Genomic DNA, 13,968 nt, shown 5'->3' with positions numbered 1-13,968 from the left:
TGAAATCAGGAATCTGGGTTTGAGTGAAAATAGTATGAATAAATATATTTATTAAGCATTTATAACATGTGAGTTAAAAATGGTTCATTGTTTGGCAGGTATTGCATTAAAATCACTGTTTTTTTATGCATTAATAACTGCTTATCAATGATTTATAATGCATTTGTAAATGACTTATTAGTCATTTATAAACACCTTTATAAACCCTATATAAAGTGAACCTTTATGTAAAGTGTAAGCCAATTCACCGTTTATAATGTAAACTAATCCTTCCCTGAACAACAGACCTCGGCATATATTGTTTCTTGTCCGGAGATCTTCTCTGTGGTGCTTTTGGTTTGGGGAGTGGAGAAGTCAATCTCTCCATAGTGGATCATGTCATTCTCATCCTTTGGCATCTCTAGCTCTTCACCCATCACAAAATCTCTATTAGCATAAATAGAGTTGACCTGCACATGTTTTTCCTGACCCTGAAAGTGAAAAATAATACATGGCGTTTCTGTGGATCCACTGTTTTTGGTTTCTGTACATCATAAACCATTACAGTAAAATGCTTGGTAGAGTATTGTTAGCTGCTTATTATAGCACTTCCTATTTGAAACCGCAAAAACGTGATCTGCTAGAAGAGTCTAGAACATACCTGTTCTGAGAAGTCAGTTTCCCTAATAATGGATGCCTTTACTCTTTGCACTCTGTATTAAAAGGAAATGCAGAAATCCATATAATACAAAACGGATCACCATATTGTAAACACCATGTTTTATGTATGTTTCAAATACATAATACAATACAAATACTGAAGGCTGTTTGCTCTTTTCCATGCAATTACAATGATTTGGACAATGGAGTTTCAAAAAAGGATCAAAAGCACCATCTAACTGTGCTTACCTTAAGAAAATCGTTACCAGAAGAAATATAAACAGAAATGCTGAAATTCCTCCGACACAGCCAATGATTAAAGCCAATGGTTCTAAGGAAGCAGAACCAGATTGAAACATTGAGTACAATTAGTTGGTTCAGTAGGCTGTGCACATAATGTAAAAATATAGTTCAGTCATAAAACTGGAGCTACCCATGATGATCATTACTTTTAGTGTCTGTACATATAATGGCACATGTCTGTATTAATCTCACCTGCCACAATCAGCTGGAACTCTTCTGACATCTGATTACCATGTATGTTCTTTGCTGTGCAAAAGTACCAGCCCCCACTCCTCCTATTTACATTAAAGGTTAGTTGTTCTCCAAAATCCAGCTCTTTCTCCTGTCCACGTTTGTACCAAGTGTAGTTCATTTCATTTGGACTGGCTTTGCTTTTGCAGGTCAAAGTCACATTAGTGCCAACAGAGATTGAATCAAATGGATCGATGATGATGTGAGTTTCTTTTGGAGAAACTTTAAAGCAAAATAGAAACATCTGTAGGTAAACTGGACATCATATTACACATCTGAACATAAAGCTTATGAAAGAGCAAAATGACTCCAAATCTCTTACACAGGACTCGTAGCATCACGGTGGTCTCTGCAGTCGAGTCATTAGGCGTATTTCTTGGATATGTAGCAGTGCAGGAAATGTTCTTCCTGTGATCTTTGTATGAAGATTTGAAGGTCATGTATGAAAACACTGACTGGGTTTTATCAGGTTTCTCCTGTAACTGTGTTGTAATGCGAGCAGATTCAGGGATGTTAGACCAGGATATTTTAGGAGGTTGTGCGGGGCAGGGGGCTTCAGCAGAGCAGCTTAGATTTACTGTAGTTTCCTCCATCACTTCTTGCAGATCAGTGGGTGTAAGGATAGGAAGTTCCGGTACATCTACAGGGAAAAGAGTACACTGTATAAAACTCTATTAATAAATTAAATCTAATTGTTCTGCATGTTACATAATCACACCAGTAGGTGACAAAAAGTGGACAAAACAAAACAACAACAAAAAATTCCTTGGAGACATGTAATGGTTGATTCTTCAGTGGCTCCATTTGAAATTATTTTTTCTGTTGGAGTGAAAATAGGCAAAGTAACAGGTAAATACTGTCATTAAGAAGTTACTCAATATTAACTTCTACATTATTAAACTGTTGTATGAAAGCATTTTAATACAATCGCTTTATTGTATTATTTTAATCTAGCACAGTATGGTGCATTATTTTGGAGCTACAGTGTCACTACAGGTACATTTCACAAACTAATCTTCATTGTAATTGTAGCGGACTGTGGGCCAACTTTGCACATCTTTTTGTAAAAAATATACTTCCTGTCAATAATTTCAGAAAATTACAGTAAAATTCTCCTTTGCCATTTTATTGTATTGTGTTGTGTATTTTTTTTAATGCTACAGAGGTGGCCTGTACCGTGAAGCCGGTTTAGCTGGCTAGCCAGGTAAGTTTCAGTTTAGTTTAGTTAACTCTGGGTTTTAGGTACCATGAAAGTAGTTTAGCTTTAATCTGTGTTCATCACCATAGTAATTTACACTCAACGGCTAACCTACTCTGGGGCAGGTTATGTTCTGGTTTAGAGAGCTCAAACCGAAATTTGACCAATCAGCTTCGAGCAAAGTGACACACCTTTGACACAAAGTCACTTCCCCAGTTTCTCTTACTCCAAATGAAAGGACACTACATAGTAAAACATTTTAAAAGAAAAAATCATCTGGCTTTTCTTTGATGATTATTTATAATAATAATTTTATATGATTTATATAATTATTATACCCTTAATCCACTACACGAGCCAGTTTAGTTTAATAATAAGCTTTTATTTTAAATGAATCTAAATATATAAAGATATGCAATATAAGTTTTAAAATCAATAGCTTTAAACATGACTACATATGAGCTTAGATTTTTAAGTATTTTTCTACCTATAAATATGATCAACTATATAAATTAACTACATTTTTACTTGCACTGATATGGCAAGATATTTTCTTTAAATTGTCCTCTTTCATGGACAGATTGTTTCATCTTGCTCTGTAAATGTGTTTAAATTCTTCATATTTTTCAATCTTTTAATCTATGGTAGTGAATCGCACTGACTCAGAGAAAGTTGATGTTCAGTGTCATGACTCATGGTACCAACAAAGCCGGATTGGACTGGTTTGGTTTTGTCAACTCAAAACAAATCCTGTAACCCCGAGTTTGTTCAGCCACCATTTTGGTACAAGCACCAGGTCTTTTGTCATGGGGATTTGTTGTTTAAGTGAAAAATCCCAACGACGATCCTTTTAGTGTCAAAACTAGTGCCTGATTCATCTTAAAACATAAGCCCCCGGTTTCACAGACAAGGCTTAAGCTAGTCCCAGACTAAAATGCATGTTTGAGCCGTCTCAACTGAAAATATCAGCATTAAAATTGGTCAGTGTCATTGTTCTGTGTCAAGATGTACACCTGTAATGTTTTCTTATAAGGCATTTTTGTAAAAGTTTAAAAGCTTAAATATCTTAATTTAACTGAGGCCCAGTCCTGGCTTAAGCTAAGCCCGTTTGTGAAACCAGGCCAAGGCATTTTCCAGTCTAAAGTATGAGAATATATTTCATTGAGAGATGTGATAAAGGTTACCAGTTATTGAAGAACCCAAGAAATAGTCAATGAATCCAAGCTTACGAATCATAATCACTGAATAATTTTGATATCATAAAAAAGCAATTTTTACAGTGGAGACCCCACTTACCTAAGACAGAAATGTAGATGGGATTGTTATATGTATACATCCAGGCCACTGGATACTTCATTTCCACCCTGAAGTAGTATTTGTCTGTATGATTGTTCATGACATCATAGAAAACAGTGGTACATTCATGCTGACGAAGATTTCCAAGTATTTCTATATACTTAAATCCTTTTATGATGTTTGAAGTTCCATTGAAAACCACCAAACTCTCTGGATTGAGAAAAGCATGGTGGTTCTTTATCCAAAAACCAAATATATTTTGTGTGTGCTTCAGTATGTTCTCTGGTGCATCAAATGTACAAGGTATCTGCACACAAGAGCCACGCAGCGCATTTATTCTGCCAGGCAATATTGCATCAAAACTAGTACCTGAAAACATAATAAACAATGACCGTTTAGAATCTTTTGTTTTTGTTCTTAGTGTAATACTAAAGCTGTATGTCATCTTTTTAATTAGATAGCACTGACTCACTTGGTTCCATATTAACTTGCACTGGTAAGAACAGAAAAACCATGAAAGAAAAGACAGGCATCCCAGGTGCTGTAGTTACAAACACAAACATGAAAACATTAGTTTTCAATCTACAAAAGGTACCTCGCATGGGTGCTATATATATATATATATATATATATATATATATATATACATACATATACATACATACACCAATATAATTCTATAACAGTTAGGTTATTACTTCCTCCTACCTTACGCTTAGAGGAGATTGATCCGGTAACAGTAAAGAATGTGTCCAATCTGCCCTGGGTGCTCCCCTGTCTACTCTTCATGATCTTCTTACAGCCGTTACGGATACGATCCTCACTGACAACACACAAATTCAACACATCTGAAAAACATATTCTGCTGCGGTGAGAACCACAAATACAAGATAACATCCCTTCTATTTGTTCCATCTCACACCTCAAAGCACAACAGGTTTCCCTACCCGCTTTACCCAAAAATGGTGCTGTTTTTTGTCTTATATTTATAACCTGCCCGCAAATAAACATGCTGCATAACCGTTGTGTACAAGTCAATTCATATCCATTTTAATATGGCATCCATCACAAGCTGCTTTTAATGCAACAAACTGTAGTTATTTAAATACATAAAGAATAAATTAATATCAGTTTATTCACACTTAAGGTATTTGTCTGTCCCTGTTTTTATATTATATACACACACGTAACAAAAATAAATAGGGATGTAACGATTCACCCAACTCACGATTTTGATTTCACGATTTGATTCACGATTTTTTTAACAAAATGAGATTTAAGACAAATTATAAATTAAATGTGTCCTTTTATTATTGCTTGGACAAAATGCTGCACATTTCTTTGTGACATTGAAATATAACACTATACTAATATAGCACTTACATATTGCTGTTTTGTTGGTTTTGATTGCTTCTATTGTCCTCATTTGTAAGTCACTTTGGACAAAAGCGTCTGCTAAATAACAAAAATTAAATATAATGTAAATGTAAATAACAAAACTACATTGAAATTTTAAAACAAGCCCCAAATAAAATAAGTAACAAATAAAATGAATCTCTTCATATAAACAAACTAAGGCTCTGTCTGTGCTCTTTCCATTTAAAATTTGAGAAAACCACTGCATTTGAATCATGATCCAAACAAAGATGCTGCATACATGCAACACGAGCAGTTTTTAATCTAAATTACATTGTATAATTTCAAAATTTGAAGCAAAAACAGAATGGTTTGACTTCAGCTTTGTGAAACTATACATAAAAAATATCTGCATGAAACAGAAACAGCAGACGAGCTGAATGAGACGCAGATTCACTCTCTGCCAGCAGGTGGCGCTTAAAGCGTTTCCTGGTTTTCGCTGTAAACAAAGCAGCGCTGCAGTTATGAACTTTAATATGCATTATAAAAAATACCATCTAAACTTTTCTAAAGACAGTAAGTTCCCCTCACACATGCATTCATATAAACTCCTACCCCTAAATGAATCACGATTTGAATCGTCACATTTGAATCGATTTTCAACCGGCTCTAGGTTACATCCCTATAAATAAATAGTAAATTATGCATAATTACATGCAACTAAACCTAAACAAAACCTAACTCCATAGTAAGGATCTGTTGTTAATATTACTCCGTACATAATTGTGTAATTGCACTGTAACAATGAAGTGTAACATTTATAAAGTATATTCTTTTATTTTAGACAGGCTTTTCTGACGTTAGTGGTTTCTGGTTTAAGTCTGGCAGGTTTTAGGAACAATCTTTGTTTGATTTGTTTGCTTTTACCTGAACTGTTTCTCAGCACACATGAACTGAATCAGTCCATCCTCGTCAGGTTCGTTCCACTTCAGATCAACAGTGGTGCCATCTATGACCTCAGGCTCCAAGAAGAGACCCCGAGCCTCTTTATACAGCCAGTCCTCTGGAGCTGGGTGCTTCTGCAGCACAAAACAAGACAAATATCACATTCTAAAGCCTATTTAAAAGAAACGGCTATATTAATCTGAGCACACAAGTTTGTTCAGATAAGCATTGATGCCAATATGCAAAATTAAGTATGCTGTGTGTCATCTAAAGTCGTGGCCTAATGGTTAGAGAGTCGGACTCATAACCCAAAGGTTGTGGGTTCGAGTCTCGTACCGGCAGGGATTGTAGGTGGGGGTAGTGAATGTACAGTGCTCTCTTCCCCCTTCAATACCACAACAAGGTGCCCTTGAGCAAGGCACCGAACCCCCAACTGCTCCCCGGGCGCCGCAGCATAAATGGCTGCCCACTGCTCCGGGTGTGTGTTCACGGTTTGTGTGTGTTCACTGCTGTGTGTGTGCGCACTTTGGATGGGTAAATGCAGAGCACTAATTCCGAGTATGGGTCACCATACTTGGCCACTTCACTTCATCACATCACTAACTTTTTACTGCAATGAAAGGTTTACCAATGTTTAATTTACAATGATTTTAAATTTAAAGTTTTTTTTTCTCCCTCCAGATATTCCTGGGTCTTCACAATGTTTGAGTTCTACTGGGCAGGTTTATTATTCTTAACTAAAACTATTAAATACATTGTTAAATTAAATAAAGCTGAAATAAAATAAAATATTAATATTTGATGAAAAACTCAAATTAGAAATGTTTCCTTGGCAACTAACAAATAAATTTATGTTGAAGCACTAAAATGAAAAACTGGAAATAAACTAAATACTAACCTGGGAAAAAACTAAAACTTATATTTAAGAAATAATAAAAATAGACAAAAGCACATAAAATCACTCGAAAAAATGGAAATAAACTGTTACAGCTGTAGTAATGCTGTCATTTTATTCGTTTTTTTATTATGTCTATATAGGTTTTTTATTAAGTTTTAGTTTTATTTAATTTGAGTCATTTCAGTACTTCAACATACAAAATGGAAATGAAAAAAAAAATATATATATATAGAATGTATTTATATATATGTACATGTATGTGTGTGGCTGTACATAATATATATATATATATATACACACACACACACACACACACACGTAGTTGTTTTTTGGTGTTTGGCTTAGTGTTATGTTAGGATCATTATTATACTCATAACTTTTGTTCTTTTAATATTTTGAATTGTTTTTAGCTTTATTTTTTGTTTTCATTTAAATGTTTAGTTTTGAAATGTTGTATACATTTGTCATTTTTCTTTAATTTCTTTTATTTTCTTAAATGTGTATATATATATATATATATATATATATATATATATATATATAGTGTTTATAGAGTTTTAGCTTTGAGTTTTAATTACTTTTTCTTATTTGTAAGTCGCTTTGGATAAAAGCGTCTGCTAAATGACTAAAAGTAAAGTAAAGTTATTGAGAAACTGAGGCAGGATTATCACCTTTTTTACAAATATAAATAAATACTGTTACATATTTCAATTATGCAAGAGACAGTAAAAAATGAAGTGCAAAATTAAATATACAATGAAAATAAATGATGGGGAACATTTTATGGTCAGCAAATAATCAATACACTTGCCCTGTGGCCAAATTTATTTTCTGACTAAGCAATCCACTGACCGCCACTAGAGGCCACAATTCAGCAAGTATGATCTTGGATATGATTTGCAACGAGGCATCACTAATATGGGCAACATTTTGAATATGTCATGTCCTGCATTGTGACATTCAACAGTAAGTAAATGCCTTTAAACAGTGTAAACAAACTTACATTTGGGTCAATATTCTCAAGGATCTCTTCAATAGAGCCGTGCTGTTTAATGAGGTCGATGGCCCTCTTGGGTCCAATTCCTTTTATAGTGCCACAGTAGTCACAGCCCAGTAGTATACACAGGTCAATGAACTAAGGAAGATGTTTAAACAGAAATAAACAGCAATTAGAAAGAACTGACACATCTAGAATAAGGCAGATATTTACATAAAAACAGATAAGACCCTTTTAAATAAAGCGAAGGTCTCACCTGTTGATGCGTCACACCCATTTCCTGTAGAATACGACTGAAATGAAACTCTTGGATAGGGAGCTTTCTAGGACAGAAAAAATAACCAGTTACTAATGCATGGCTAAACATCTCCATCATCAAAATACAGATATAAAGCGTATCCATACATACTTTGCTTCACTGGCTGTTAGATGCCTCAACAGGACTGTCGTTCCAAATGTCAGACCATCCATATCTTCTGTTGCTGTGGCATAAACCTTCCCTGATTTCACCAGAGCAGCACAGCTCGCCTCCGCCTCACATGGAGCCTTAACATGACAGGTATACACTTTTACATCCAACCTGACAGAACTGGAGAGGCTCTGCAAGGAGGAATGGCAGAGGATCCCTAAATCCAGGTGTGAAAAACTTGTTGCCTCTTTCCCAAAAAGACTCATGGCTGTATTCGATCAAAAGGGTGCTTCTACTAAATACTGAGCAAAGGGTCTGAATACTTAGGACCATGTGATATTTCAGTTTTTCTTTTTTAATAAATCTGCATAAATGTCAACAATTCTGTGTTTTTCTGTCAATATGGGGTGCTGTGTGTACATTAATGAGGAAAAAAAATTAACTTAAATGATTTTAGCAAATGGCTGCAATATAACAGAGTGAAAAATTTAAGGGTCTGAATACTTTCCGTACCCACTGTATATCCATGATAACATGTGCTTTTACTCATATTATTTTATGTTGTTGACTGTCAGTGACTGTGGCAGTACCTCAATGTATGGGACACCCATTAGAGTAAGTAACTTCTTGCATTCCTCGTTGTGTTGTTTGGTAACCTTCACTAATCGCTTACTGAACTTGTCAATGTTTTCCTGTTCCCCTGTGAGAAATCTTGGAATTAGGACCCATTTTAAATAATTATTTTCAAAAAAGCATGTCGTTTTGAACGTGTCTGTACCTGCTTCTTGAGCCTGAGCTAGAAGTTTCTCAGCCTCGGCTCGTCTCTCGCCTCTCTTCTCCAGCTGTAGGGGTTAAAATAAGAAGATATCTTAAAACAGAACGCAGAAAAAAAATTTTACACAGAAAATGACCATCTGTTAGGTAAACAAGTTACCTCACCATTTACACAGCATTAAATGGCTCTGTACTGTCAAATACTGTTAAATGTATGGTTTTTGTATGTAAACTTAATTTACAGAGAAAAACAGTAAAAGGACATTCCCATAATAATTTTCTTCTTGTTATCTGTAATGTTCATTAGGATTTTTATTTAATTTTATGTCATTTAGTTAATGTTTAATGTTCATTTTAGTGTCACTGTCTCTGATATACAAGGTCATGTTTTATGGACAGGCCACTTACAACAAACTGATTCCTCATGTGGCTTTCTATTACACCAACTGTATTATTATGGTGGTTATAAGTACAGTTTACGGTAAAAGGCAGATTTTCTCAACCAGGGGTCCGTGGACCCCTAGTGGTCCTTGACGTAAAGCCAGGGGGTCCATATAATGTATTAATTTTTGTATACATTTTGTATATTTTGACATGACATGTTCCCATGAAAGAAAAGTCCAATAAAGCTGATGATTATGGCCAAATACTGGACAAGTCAGCTAACTTGAATTATACTTGACTGTATTTGGTCCTCACAAAGACACAAATGATACATAGATTAGTCAATTTTGTTCTGGGGGTCCTTGAGGATGGTTCTGAATTGGACTGGGGTCCGGTACGCCAAAAGGTTGAGATTCACTGGTTTAAGGAGCTTGGTATATTAACACTACATCACTAAATTAATCATATGGTTATAAGTTGCAAAGTATACAAGCACCAATCACAGCTATACTGTAATACTGTAAATACTACTGCCTCAATATTTTTAAGGTGAATCTGTGGCATATCTGCCCTGTTTTTTTAACTGTACATGTAAAATGATATCCACTTAAGTTGTGAAGTAAGGAATACTGTTTCCAGGTCCAAGTCGTTGGTTATTCCAAATTGAGAATATTCCATTAGTGACTGTTTCTGACGCACCTCTCCTGACTTCAGCTGAGGGGGCTTTCCATCAAACACATAAACCGGCTTGATGCCACCCTCCAGCATTCGGATGGTCCTGTAGAACATGCCCATGAGGTGGCTGGAGAGACAAGAAGGTTGCATAAATATTATGACCATGCAAATGTAAAGTGGCACATGGTGAGAAACTCAAAGTACAGTGGTGTGAAAATGTTTTTGCCCCCTACCTGTTTTTTTTTTGTAGTTTTATATTTGAAAATCAACAAACAACAAATACAATTAGCAGCTATGCACTTTTTTTTAGCAAAAACATTAAAATGAAGCCCTAATAATAATAAATCACTCTCTCGTTTCATTCAAATGCAGCTTGCCGTCTTGCGCCTCAGTTTTTGATTGTATTGAAAATGAAATCAGAGGAATTTAGTATTAATACTACTATAATTTTGCTGTAGTGATCATATTGTCCTGACGACTGTTTTGTACACTGTTCATAATGGATTTATAAGATTTCTAAACCTGTCAACTGCCTTCCGCCATTTCGTCTCGTGCAAAAAACAACAACAACAACACTGCATGCTGCGTCAGACTGATGTTGGCTGGACAGGATTTACCGCGAGTTTTCAAAATTGCAATAATCAAACACGGTTTTATGATAATTACATTTTAAACTGTAATACTAACCGCCAGGGCATTTTATCGTGATTTATCGTAAAACCGGTAATCGTGATCTGGGGCTGCTTTGCAGCTTCAGGACCTGGACAACTTGCCATAATTGACGGAATCATGAATTCTGCACTCTTTCAGAAAATCCTGAAGGAGAATGTCCGGCCGTCAGTTTGTGACCTCAAGCTCAAGCGCACTTGGGTTATGTAGAAGGACAATGATCCCAAACACACCAGCAAGTCCACCTCTGAATGGCTCAAGAAAAACTAAATTAAGGTTTTGGAGTGGCCAAATCAAAGTCCTGACTTAAATCCGATTGAGATGCTTAAACTGTCCATTCATGCTCGAAAAACCTCCAATGTGGCCGAATTAAAACAATTCTGCAAAGAAGAGTGGGCCAAAATTCCTCCACAGCGATGTGAAAGACTCATTGCCAGTTATCGCAAACACTTGATTGCAGTTGTTGCTGCAAAGCGTGGCACAACCAGTTATTAGATTTAGGGGGCAATTACTTTTTCACGTAGGGCCAGGCAGGTTTAGGCAGCTCTTTTCCCTTAATAAAAGAAATCATCATTTAAAAACTGCATTTTGCATTTACTTGCATTATCTTTGTGTAATATTAAAATCTGTTTGATTATCTGAATCTTTTAAGTGTGACAAATATGCAAAATTACAAAAACAGGAAGGGGGCCAACACCTTTTCACACCACTGTATATGCTTCGAACGCAATCAGCTTATCATGTTTCTTTGCAGACTTGGACAAATGATAACAGACAACTCTACATACCTAGTGGTCTCTCCATCTTCATTCTGCAACACATTACCGTCCTGTCTGACCGCGATCAAAAACTGGTAGATGCACATGGACGCATCAATAGCAATTTTCCTTCCTGCATGCAAGAAAAAAAACTATTTCAGATGCAAGCACTCACATATGCTATATTTGAGTTTCACTGTAACAATCATCCAAGAAATATTAATTAAATGATAGAAGGCCTTACCAAAGTAGTTTTTGATGTCCTGTTCCTTGATAGACGAAGGCGCGTGATCTGCAATGAGCTTTGCAAGCCCATGAATACCCATAGTGATGAAATCTGAAAGGATAGAAATTAATTATTAGATGCAATAAGTAAGTTTTGGCCAACACGGTTAATAGTAAATTAGTAAAGACAAACACGGAGCAACTCACACATCAATGGGAATAGTAGTAAAGAACGAAGAAAAACAGGCTTCCAAAATAAAGCTTAAAAGCCCTCACGCGTGTGACGTACCAAAGGTTTACAAACTATAAAATGCAGAAATAAAAGGAAACTTACCAATAAAATGGTTTCGCGTCTCGCTTTCAACCACACACACAAACACAACCGCGCCACAAAGTGTCGTCAGTTTCGCGCGGATTCTAGTACAGGCATAAATAATCGAATTCCTGTGGCAGACGATGGAATCGATTTCTCAAAATTGTCTAGTTCAGACTTCACAAGGAAGAACAACAGAACGTGCGGTGCAACTCGATCGATTAGTCAGGACTGGTAAGACATCAACGAGAGCGAAGGAATTTTTCTTCTTAAAACTCATGATAAACGGTTTATTTGATTGAAACCACACTTAAAGCGGTGGATTAATGATGCAGAGACTTGTCGGAGCGGTGCAGGTGTTGCGCTGTAGCCCCGCCCACCCCGGAAGATCCCAATAAGGGTGTTTTTATTTGTTAAGGTGACGTGGATTCGCTGTGCGCCGCTGCTGATCTCGAGCTCTCGGCTGTTTCATCCAAGAGCTAAACGCAAAGATCGGATGTCTTCAATCACCAGCAATGTCCGGGTATGATATTACACATACGGGAGTGCTGTTGACTGGATTTTGAAAAGAAAGAAGCCATTCTGAGGAATCGGAGGAAGCATCTGAAACAGGTCTGTTGCTTTTCTCTGATGCGGAAGTATTTCAAGCATCTCAGCGGGCGAAGATGATTTATAGTGCCTTTAAATCCGAGTGCAGACCGATCGATTGTATATCATTTGTTTATGTCTGAAAGATGCTAACTATATCTGTTTATCTAGCTGAAGACGTTGGAAAGATGGGCCTATTTTTGCATTAGGAGACTCAATAAAACCTGATTTCGGTAACACTTTATTTTACAGTGCCCTTGTTGCACACGTTGTACTTTCTATAGGAATATCAGTTAATTATGCATGATTTCAAGCAACTAAACCAAACCCCAACACTGTAGTAAGTACATGCTGTTCATTTATATTATTCAGTGCTTATTTATGTAATTGCATTGTAACGAGTCACCCTAACGCTATAATAATTATGTAATTATGTTGTTTCAGTGAAGCCTTATGTGTAGTTGATGCATAATATGGCCATTAACCTTTTTTCATTTTGTTCAATATTGAAATTTATATAAATGTTTTCAAATTGAAATCATAAAATGAATATAAATGATTAAGAGACAGTGTTTTAGGTGCTGTGACCATTTTCGCATAAAGGGATGGTTCTTCCCAAAATTAAATCATGGTTATTTTTTCTAACTTCACATTTTTTCAACACGTTTTAAAGGGGTCGTATGATGCGATTTCAATTTTTCCTTTCTCTTTGGAGTGTTACAAGCTCTTGGTGCATAAAGAAGATCTGTAAAGTTGCAAAGACTAAAGTCTCAAATCCAAAGAGATATTCTTTATAAAAGTTAAGACTCTGCCACGCCTACCTAAAACGCCTCGTTCTAACACGCCCCAACATATCTACCTCACTATGTGGAAATATTTGCATAATGCGCCCAAATGTGCACGCAAAGAAAAAAGGCGTAACTTTTATTCTCGCTGTAGTTTTGTTGCCGCTGCCGCCATGTCGTGAAGACGCTGTGTGTTTTGTTGTGAAAGCGAAACTACTTTGTTTGGTCTTCCAAAAGAGGACGATATCCGCTTCGTCATGCCTAGAGCTGATCCGTGCTGGTCGCTGAAGGAATACATCAACAGTGCTGTGGATCGCAGGATTGGCTTTCACCGTGGACGAAGCCCGGGGTCGTCACATTTGCTTGCCGCTCCTTTGTCGGATCCGCCGGCTGCGCCGTTCTCAACCCCGCCGCCTCTGCTCACTCTATCCCGGCCTCAGCTCACGCTAAGCCGGTGCTTCCGCTGGGCTTTTCATTGTGAAAGCGAAACTACTTTGTTTGGTCTTCCAAAAGAGGACGATATCC

General features: G+C 36.4%; 3 protein-coding genes across 4 annotated transcripts in view; 1 reads left to right on the top strand and 2 right to left on the bottom strand.

Moving 5' to 3' along the window:
- Positions 1-263: 263 nt before the first annotated feature.
- LOC107560243 (sialic acid-binding Ig-like lectin 12) lies at positions 264-4,204 on the bottom strand. Its single transcript, XM_016244371.1, has 7 exons — positions 4,140-4,204; positions 3,668-4,036; positions 1,496-1,813; positions 1,135-1,395; positions 889-970; positions 641-692; positions 264-470 (listed from the first exon to the last, which is right to left on the bottom strand). Exons 1-7 carry the CDS (start codon positions 4,198-4,200, stop codon positions 264-266), a joined length of 1,350 nt encoding a protein of 449 aa, XP_016099857.1. The 5' UTR covers positions 4,201-4,204.
- A 33-nt stretch (positions 4,205-4,237) lies between these two features.
- fen1 (flap structure-specific endonuclease 1) lies at positions 4,238-12,073 on the bottom strand. The gene is made up of 12 exons (XM_016244370.1): positions 11,965-12,073; positions 11,777-11,869; positions 11,563-11,665; positions 10,130-10,232; positions 9,051-9,114; positions 8,863-8,972; positions 8,273-8,409; positions 8,120-8,186; positions 7,870-8,001; positions 5,951-6,102; positions 4,352-4,490; positions 4,238-4,249 (listed from the first exon to the last, which is right to left on the bottom strand). Exons 1-12 carry the CDS (start codon positions 11,966-11,968, stop codon positions 4,238-4,240), a joined length of 1,116 nt encoding a protein of 371 aa, XP_016099856.1. The 5' UTR covers positions 11,969-12,073.
- A 24-nt stretch (positions 12,074-12,097) lies between these two features.
- Positions 12,098-13,968, top strand: part of tm9sf1 (transmembrane 9 superfamily member 1) — a 12,362-nt gene continuing 10,491 nt past the window's right edge. The window contains exons 1-2 of one of the 2 annotated variants that reach the window (XM_016244391.1): positions 12,098-12,682; positions 12,830-12,998. The gene's annotated coding sequence lies outside the window, so the exon portion shown is untranslated. The remainder of the gene's footprint in view (positions 12,683-12,829; positions 12,999-13,968) is intronic. The other variant, XM_016244390.1, reaches the window with a different exon arrangement.

This window comes from Sinocyclocheilus grahami, unplaced genomic scaffold, assembly GCF_001515645.1.
Source record: "Sinocyclocheilus grahami isolate Dianchi unplaced genomic scaffold, SAMN03320097.WGS_v1.1 scaffold716.1, whole genome shotgun sequence".
NCBI classification, from domain to species: domain Eukaryota; kingdom Metazoa; phylum Chordata; class Actinopteri; order Cypriniformes; family Cyprinidae; genus Sinocyclocheilus; species Sinocyclocheilus grahami.
This window is presented reverse-complemented; position numbering and strand designations above follow the sequence as displayed.